This window comes from Mytilus galloprovincialis, chromosome 5, assembly GCF_965363235.1.
Source record: "Mytilus galloprovincialis chromosome 5, xbMytGall1.hap1.1, whole genome shotgun sequence".
Classification (NCBI taxonomy): Eukaryota; Metazoa; Mollusca; class Bivalvia; order Mytilida; family Mytilidae; genus Mytilus; species Mytilus galloprovincialis.
Window position 1 is genome coordinate 20,832,799 of NC_134842.1, and position 9,552 is coordinate 20,842,350.

Genomic DNA, 9,552 nt, shown 5'->3' on the forward strand with positions numbered 1-9,552 from the left:
ATTTTAAAGTTGGATAAGGGACATGAAAAATTCAGTAATTTTCCATTTGTACAGGGGCATAACTCAAGAACAGTTAAATAGACCCTATCGAAATTCAAACTTGAACTGTTATGAGAAACATTTTGTTTAAGTAACATAACATTTGGTAGAGGTGAACTTAATTAAGAGCAAAGAAACCATCTTTGAAACAAAACATGCAATCTGAAACGACCTGACAACAGTATCGTAAATATATCCCTTTTTAAGAAGTCTGTTTCAAGGTTTTATTAACTTTTGAGGTGAATACTGACACTTTTGTGCTTTGTAAAGAATATTACCATAAAAGATTGAATGTGAAATACATGAACGTATGAGATGTCTGCATTTTAAGTTAAAATGTATATTTACGAATGATGTCCTTGTACCGATGATATAATTTAGTAAATGTTTAGACTAGTTTTTGATAACGAAAACCCTGGAGTAATAATTTTTCAGTAAAACATGAATTTCTCTCACTAAAACCTACTGTTACATACACATATACACGAATTGTGCAAGTTGAGATATATAAACACCATAAGATTGTGACTGCACAACTTTATATCATCTGTGACAACAGGACAATTGCTAACTTTGCGACCTGAAACATGCAAAATCAACTTGTAATAACCCTTGAGCTCCAATGTAAACATATCACTTGATATTATACTCTCATCTGACTGTAGAAAAGGGGGGAGGATGTCATAAACATGTCTGGATCATGAAGGTGAATTGTTTTCAAGATAAACATATGTGAAAATGGGATGACATAAATGTTAATTCCTTTCTACTTCACATAATACATGCCTAACTTATTACCTTGTTTGCTTGAACATAGTGCCACATCATTCAGACTCTCCAATCTCTCTTTAGTGCTCGGATTTGTCACATTTTGAGCAAACTTCTTTAAAATATCAGCACTCTGCAAAAAAGTAAAATATAATTTATTGGATGGCAAATATGCAATAACTGTGAATCAAATAAATGTTTTGCTAGTTTAATATATTTACCGAAATCGCCGCATGTTCCGCCATGCTGGATGGTTGTGCAATGCCCGGTACGGCAAATTCGGTGGTCAATTGAATATATGATAAGATGTTGGAAGTTGATTCTAGGGTAAATGTTGTCGTAAAGACTTATTTTTCAGGAAATATTTCAATTTATATCTTGTTTCTTTGTGGAAATCATTTTTTTCATAACATCGTGTAAGGAACTCTTTTAAATTAAAGACATAAAAGTGTAATCGAAAAATAAGAAAAAAAAACAATATCGGATTATTATCCGGAAAACCTATGGAAATCTGGCAAAAAACAGTCATGATCAGTCATAAAAGCTTTTAATTTGGAATGGCACATCATATGATTTCATCAAAGAAACAAAATTCTATGCTTTCATCAAAGAAACAAAATTCTATGCTTTCATCTGATATATTGAGAGTCATTGAAGATCTTTAATACACAAAAATATCGATTTATATAGAGTTCTAACAAGGATTTGTATATACTATACAAATCCTTGGTTCTAATGCTATTTTACCAGTCTTATTATAAAATTACTAAGAAGTATACAGATTAAGAATAGAACTATAAAATATAGAAACATACACTTGAACCAGAAATCTTTCAGCAAATAAATTTTTTAAAACATTTTTTAAGCAATCATATTGAAATTGATACAGTATTTTTTTTCTTTAACAGGAAGTCTGTAAAAATTATGTATTAAAAATTTGAAGATATAATACTTATTTAGCTATAGCAAAGCATGCAAACCCATATTAAAAAAAAATCGACATTCTAATTAATTTCATAAAAATATCCTATTAGGGACCGTTCAATATTTATCAGATGGATGGGCCGGTGCAAAATGGGGCGGGGCAAGCACTTTTTTTGTGGAAATATTTGGATGGGCGAGAACTTTTTTTAATATATATAGTGGATGGGCTAGAACTAATTTTATTGGAAAAAAATTGCTATCAATTTTATCAGTGTGTAGGAAATTCCTTTTGCAGGCACAAAAAACATAAGGGACATGGTCTCAACAATAATTTTCAGTTTAGGCCAAATCCAGATAGTCATCTTTAAATTTTTTTATAACTTTTTCAAATCAACTTGGATTTTCATTTATATATTGATCTTACAGAATGTCAGGTTGTTTGGTAGTTTGGTGAATTGCTGTCATTCTATGAATTTAATAAATAGGAAAAAATAATCTAAAATTTTCAGTCTTGGCTAAATCCAGTTAGTCATCTTTAATTTTTTTTGTAACTTTTTCACATAAACTGGCATTTTCATAAAACTCTACAATTATTTCATTTATATATTGATCTTACAGAATGTCAGGTTGTTTGGTAGTTTGGTGAATTGCTGTCATTCTATGGATTTAATAAATAGGTTTAATAAAAGCTAAAGTTTTCAGTTTTGGCTAAATCCAGATAGTCATCTTTAATTTTTTTTATAACTTTTTCAAATCAACATGGATTTTCATAAAACTCTATAGCTATTTCATTTATATATTGATCTTACAGAATACCAGGTTGTTTGGTAGTTTGGTGAATTGGTGTCATTCTAATGGATTTAATAAAAAGGTTAAAAAAGCTTAAATTTTCAGTTTAGGCTAAATCATTGGATAGTCATCTTTAAACTTTTTTATAACTTTTTCAAATCAATTTAGATCTTCAAATAACTCTACAGCTATCTCATTTATATATTGATCTTACAGAATGCCAGGTTGTTTAGTAGTTTTACTGTCAAATTTACGGAATTAATTAATAGGTGAAAAAGGGTGCATCAAAAGCAATAATATGTCTGCCTAAATTGCTTTAAAAAAACATAATTTCTTTTTTGAAAAGTAGATTAGATAAAGGGACATTGGTATTTGAACTATACTTAACATGCTGTTTTATTAAGACAATAATTAGTAATTCAGCATATGATAATATTTTTACTAGTCCAAGAGTTATTGTCCTTTAGTTTAAATTATTTCCTTTATTTAAATCAATATTGTATCTTAGGCTGCAAATATAAAATCAAATATATACATGTATATTCATACTGGTTTTAAAAAACAATAAAATGTATGGTTCTGATACACACATTAATATTTATATATAAATGGAATTAACTAGCACAATTTAAATTTTGTATTAACATCAAAGTCTATTCTTTGATTTGAAGACATAAACTTGCAAACTTTAATTGTTTAAGTTTTAGAGGGGCAAGGACTTTTTTTATAGATTTTTTTAGATGGGCGAGGACTTTTTTTCAGAATTTAAAAGGATGGGTATTAACTTTTTTAATGAATCAATATTAAGAATGCACCGGCCCATCCATCTGATAAATATTGAACGGTCCCTTAGTTTTGATAAATGAAAAAAAAAGTAACATTCAACAACCTCGAAATGCTTTACAAGCCTTACAAAAGCAGTGCCTGGCTTTTGGTGTATTTTTTTTTTAATTTGAAACAAGAAAGAGACATGAGCTGCACATAACATTTGTTTCAGTCTTCTGCGTCAGAGTGTATCAGTTTTGCAAAAATTGCAAATATACATATTATATATACATGTATTATGTTTATCTTTCATAGAATACATGCTGACAATAGATGTCCATACATCTTCTGTACAATATCAAAGTTAATACTTTAGACTAGATTATTATTTTTAAAGTTTTATTTGGTGCTCTGGTTTTCATGAATTTTATAGTCCTTACTTCGAATCAGTTTTTAACAGTTGCACATAGTTGTCGTTTTCTGCTGTAAATAACAATTGGTAAGAAACCTTGCCAAGTGGAAAGACAGTACAATTTGAGGATGGAAAAAGGATACAGACACTCTGTTTTGAACCTGTAGTAAATATGTGAAGTAATTAAAGTAATCAATAATTATATGAAAATATTCAAATAGCAGTCATTTGTGTATGTGTTGCTAAAAAGCTTACAAGGAAGGAGAACGTGAAATTGACAAGATCACAAAGGACTGCCTTCATAATTACATACAGACATATTGAAGCTCATTAACAAACAGATAAAAGTGTTTAATCTAAACATCAACACTTAGACATATTTTCATTAAATTTTTCTAACAAATATTTTTGAATATTTTATTGTTCACATGAAGTCACGTTCTAATTAATTCTCTGCAAATGCTAAAGTGCCGAAGCACTTGTTTATACAAAACAAGGAAAAAGATTGTAAAAATCATTTTATATTTCTGTTATTGGAACTAGAAATATAAAGAGAATTAATTAGATGCAACACTAAATGACAATAGTTTACTTAAAGTACTTTTCTTTTTTTTTTTAATTGCTATATTGTCCTTTAATTGAAGAATTACACTAGCAATTAAATATACATTTTTTTTTAACGTTAAAACGAATAATAAATAAATTCTAATCATCAGCGACAAAATCACCTGTCATAAATTTATATAATATGAACACGGACACAGATAAGGAGTATTGTGAATTCATTGAAAAGGAAATGAATATTCGAAATTGTATCACCGTCTAATTATTTCCGGTTTGGTTAATTTAAAATCAAAATCACGTCAAAAAGTGAAGTTGACGAATGTTTATTGAAAAAATAACTGAATAATACCGGCAAGTAAGTTTTTCGTTCAATTATCATTTTCGAAAACAAATATAATTCAAAATGTAACAACAATGACGTTGTTTAATAGCATTGAAGGACTTAAAAAATTGCATGCGTTAATGATCGACGTTTCTTCTTTAAAAGTCATATTACACTAGTTTCTTGTAATTATAATTCTACCGACATTATTAAACCAATGCATGCATATACTATATAGTTACTAAACGTAGTAATGTATGCATGTATTTTATAATTATTACGAATCTTTAACGTATCAGCGACAAAGAATATTTCATTCAATGATTGTTGAGCGTAAGTCTATCAAAGGGGCATTAACTACGAGATTAAAAACTATGTAATATGATATTTTTGTTCAATCATTAATGGAAGAGGGACGAAAGATACCAAAGGGACAGTCAAACTCATAGATTGAAAATAAACTGACGACGTCATGGCTAAAAATATAAAGACAAGCAGACAAATAACAGTACAGAAGACACAACATAAAAAACTTAAAACTTAAGACTAAGCTACACGAACCCCACCAAAAACTGGGAGTGATCTTAGGTGCTCCAGAAGGGTAAGGAGATCCTGCTCCACATGTGGCATCCATCGTGTTGCTTATGTTATTACAAATCCGGTAAATAGTCTAATTCGGTAGGTAACATTCGTAAAAAGAGAAGAGTATTGCAGTTACGACATAAGATCACATAAGGAACATAACCCATATCATCTGTGAAACAGTTATTCCACAACGATCAACCAACTCGTGGGGGCGTCCGTAAAATTTACGAAGGAATGATTTCAACTTCACCATGTTCAACATATGGAACTCCTTGTGAGCAGCAAAACTTCATAAAGAAAACCATAATACGAAATACAAGCCCGGGAATATCATATCAATTGGGAGATATATACTCCGTATGCAGGTGCTGCTGAAATGTTGCTACAAAGAAATGGAAAGTTCACAATTGGGAAGCTGAACTCATCTCTTTTGTCGTAACGTTTTGTTTTCAGCCGACCCTCATTGTCAATTTCGAGATGTACGTCTAGATATGAGACAAACTTAACTATATCTGTTGTATCCTTTATCTCTAGTTCGATGGGATGGATTCATTCAACATAGTCACCAAATTTTGTATTATTTAGTAAGAGATCATCATCTATATAGTGGAATGTATAGTTAAAGGATAATGCTAACTTCTTATCTTTTTTCCTAAGAAGTTCCTGTTGTATGAAGTCAGCCTCATAATAATAAAGAAACAAGTCGGCAAGAAGAGGGGCACAATTGGTTCCCATTGGAAGTCGGACTGTCGGTTGAAAAACATGTCCCCCAAACCTAACAAATATGTTGTCAATCAAGAAATCAAGCATCTTTATAATGTCAATTTCAGAGAATTTTTTTTTAATCAGACTGATTTTTTACAAAATAAGATTTATCCCTCCCCAAGACAAGATACTTGTATCTACGTTCGCCATTCTTTGAAAGTGAATTGGCGAAAAAGTATTTCACTTTCAAAAGCCAATTTGGTTCACTATTATCAAGGAAAGCTAAAAAAAAAAATTATACCGCTGATGAATTTTTCGATTCCAAGTGAGTAATTCGACGTCATTGAATCCATATTCATGTGACCTTTGCTTTGATCCTTAACTTGAGATGGGTTACACATGAATTAGGTGTGTGCAATTATCATAAGAAAACGAATGTCAACATTAAAATTGAATGAATGGTTAACCTTTGATTGAGTGGTTGATCACAAAAACTAATTCTTATACAGGTAAAAACCATGAGTAACAAATATTTCTAACCTACATGTATAATAGGAAATCGAACAGACCTTCAAAAACTCAATTATACGAGTTCGTTATCTATTGATATCTATATTTGTGTTTACATCGTATTATATTGCGTCGGCAGTCTTTGGAGGTCACCTCAGTGTTTAATTTGATACGTTTTAATATGTTAGAATTTTGAGTCAGTGAAAATAATTTTGACAGATAATGCCCCTCTAACTTTCGGGTTTGTTGCCGAAGTTTGCTGGATCGTGACATTGATACACAATTAACACTTTTTCACTGTTCATAATCACGATACAGTCTACATAGTAAAATTAATTCGTTCTGCTGTATGTTTTTTGCCGTGTATTTCTTTCAACAGTAAGATATTGTTAAATAAATTTGCGTACGAGTTGCTGTAAAACTATGTAAATCTATAAAAAAAAATAACCTATAATTGACTGACATAAAATGATTTAATATTTATATTTCAGTTGAATGATTGCATAAAAACCTGATAAATGATTTGGAACATATTTTTGATTACTTCGATTTTTCAAATTGGCAAAATATATACTGAGTCGTGTCCAAAGTACTGTAAATGCGTTTATGGAAACCAAACCAGTCGCCATACCGGAGAATGTAGAGGAAAGCCGGTTAAACTGACCTATATACCAAAATTTCCTACATATATTACCGATATTGTGTTCATCAATAATTATTTATACAATATATCCGCAATAACATTTAGAAATATATCAAGTCTAAATATAACTCATTTAAATCTACAGAAAAATAGGATAACAGTTATTGAAAGAAATGCATTTCAAGATCTTAAATTCTTGGTCCGGTTGGATATATCTGGAAACAATGGTACTACCCTGGAAGATGTTCGAGAAAGCCTGAATAGCTTACCGAAGTCAAGCATCAACGAATTGAGACTTAACCATATGCTTTGGAGTCCACTTAATGATATGTCTGGTATTTTCGACGGATTAAACGGAAGCAAAATTAACAGGATAGAATTGAGTCATAGCTACTTACATCCCTTTAATGGTACATGGTTCGCTAATCTTCCTTCCTTGCAACAGCTAGACATTTCATGGAATTCTATAACTGATGATTTACAATTGTCTGGACTTCCGAATCTAACACGTTTAAACTTAATAGGGAACTACTTCAATTTTGTTCCAAACTTTTGTAAAGCGAAGTTATACAAGTTAAAGACATTACTTCTATCTGACACTAAATTGGGTACTTTGAAGCATTTAAAAAACCATACTCGATGTTTAAATAAACTGGAAAGACTATTTTTGAACGGAATATCAGTACCAAGCATACCAAATAATGCATTTTCTGATATTCCGTCTTTGAAAGAGCTGATGCTGAGGAAACTGTCAACACAAATGAAAAAGATTGACCCGCTTGCGTTTAACAGCTCTTCTCTCATACATCTAAGATTTTCAAAATGTAATGGATTCCTTTTTTTTCGAGGTTCTATCAGTCACGGACTATTTGATCCTGCAAATATTTTCAAATACTGCCCAAATATCGAAGATCTAGACCTGTCTCACAACGTTATAGAATTTACACTTGAAAAGATCAGAAATATGTTCACGCCATTAAAAAAGCTGAGAGTGATACGGTTGCGATTTTTAAATTTGGCAACTCTGCCAGGCAACTTCTTTTACCGTTTTCCAGATTTACAAGAAATACACATAGACCATAACATACTTTTGCCATGGAAAGACGGTAACTCTATTTTTCATGGGTTAACAAATCTTTCAGAACTACATTTACAAAACAATAAAATTGGGATGATACAATCTTCATCTTTACCAGCCTATATAACTAAAAGTCTCCGTGTATTAAATCTTACAAATAATCACTTCATTTGTACCTGTGATCTTATGTGGTTTCGAAATTGGATGAAAAATACCCACGTTGATATAATTGGAAATGACAATTATAGATGTGAAGGTAGTACGAGACTCATAGATTATAATCCAACTGAGATCGAATGTAGAAACATCATACTAATCAGCACGACTGTCATTGGAAGTAGTTTTTGTTTATTTTTATTCATTACTATTCTCGTCTACTGTTGCAGATGGCGTATTCGATTCCAAATTTATAAAATTCGGTCACGAGCACGTTATTATCAGCAAATAAATGAAGAAGATTTTAAATATAGTGCTTACGTTATATATTGTTACGAGGACATCAAATGGGTCAAAACTAATCTCATACCTAAACTAGAAGAGGAAATAGGAGTTAAGCTCTGTATTCCTCACAGGGATTTTGAAGTAGGAAAAGTGTTTATTGACAATATTGTTGATAACATGAATTTAAGTAAAACTGTCGTACCAGTACTTTCAAATAACTTTACTCAAAATGAATGGTGTGTTTTTCAGCTGAATGTAGCTCGTTCCAAGTTATCAAAAGATGGTACTGTGTCTATCTTGCCAATTATGCTTGAAGAAATTCATTTTAAAAATATGAATTCAGCTTTATACTCTTTGATAAAGTTATCAAGTTATGCTGCATGGAGTGCAGACGAAAATGCCTTGGAACTTTTCTGGGATCAGATAAAAAGTCACGTACAATAATTATTTTGATAATTAATCAAACGTTGAGCCTGATGATTTACCAACATATTGTATATTTATACATAAAATGCATCTATTAAAAGTTTTATTTGTTTTCGTTGTTGAAACTTTTAGTAATTAAGTATCTCCTAGAAATGAAGGTTTTAGAGCGATTGCCAAGGAAATTTCCGTTTTATTGGTATTTCCAAGAACATAAATTTAAAAAGATAGTTGATTGCCACTGGTTTGCAAACTTGACCGAGACATCGCTGATATAAACAATCGATATAAATTTCATAATTATGTAGCAAGAGGTGTATAAATGGAAGCCATTACAATACAATTTTCTATAGAATAACTATTTTTATGAATTATAACTCTTGAAAATACAAGTGATTAGCCCTGATCTTCGAACTTGTTCCAGATATTGTTGATATAAACCTGTGATATGTATTTGATTGAAAATCTGAGAAGAAGCGTACACTTGAAAGTGCTAATAACTCGATTTTGAATTATGAATTACAAATTAAAACAAGTTTTAAGAAACTATATATAGCTCACACTTCCTGGCTCAAAGTTGACCT

At 30.6% G+C, this 9,552-nt stretch overlaps 2 protein-coding genes across 3 annotated transcripts in view; one reads left to right on the top strand and one right to left on the bottom strand.

The window, feature by feature from the left end:
- LOC143075372 (stalled ribosome sensor GCN1-like) overlaps nucleotides 1-1,086 on the bottom strand; it is a 51,274-nt gene extending 50,188 nt beyond the window's left edge. For both annotated transcript variants that reach the window (XM_076250765.1, XM_076250764.1), the window contains exons 1-2: nucleotides 1,029-1,086; nucleotides 838-940 (exon numbers count right to left, since the gene is read on the bottom strand). In XM_076250765.1, coding sequence (XP_076106880.1) covers nucleotides 838-940; nucleotides 1,029-1,052 — 127 coding nt within the window. In that variant the 5' untranslated portion in view covers nucleotides 1,053-1,086. The remainder of the gene's footprint in view (nucleotides 1-837; nucleotides 941-1,028) is intronic.
- A 3,430-nt stretch (nucleotides 1,087-4,516) lies between these two features.
- On the top strand, nucleotides 4,517-9,082 carry LOC143075374 (toll-like receptor 4). The gene is made up of 2 exons (XM_076250766.1): nucleotides 4,517-4,616; nucleotides 6,875-9,082. The coding sequence occupies exon 2, from the start codon at nucleotides 6,902-6,904 to the stop codon at nucleotides 8,987-8,989; it is 2,088 nt and encodes a 695-aa protein (XP_076106881.1). The 5' UTR covers nucleotides 4,517-4,616; nucleotides 6,875-6,901; the 3' UTR covers nucleotides 8,990-9,082.
- The last annotated feature ends 470 nt before the right edge of the window (nucleotides 9,083-9,552 follow it).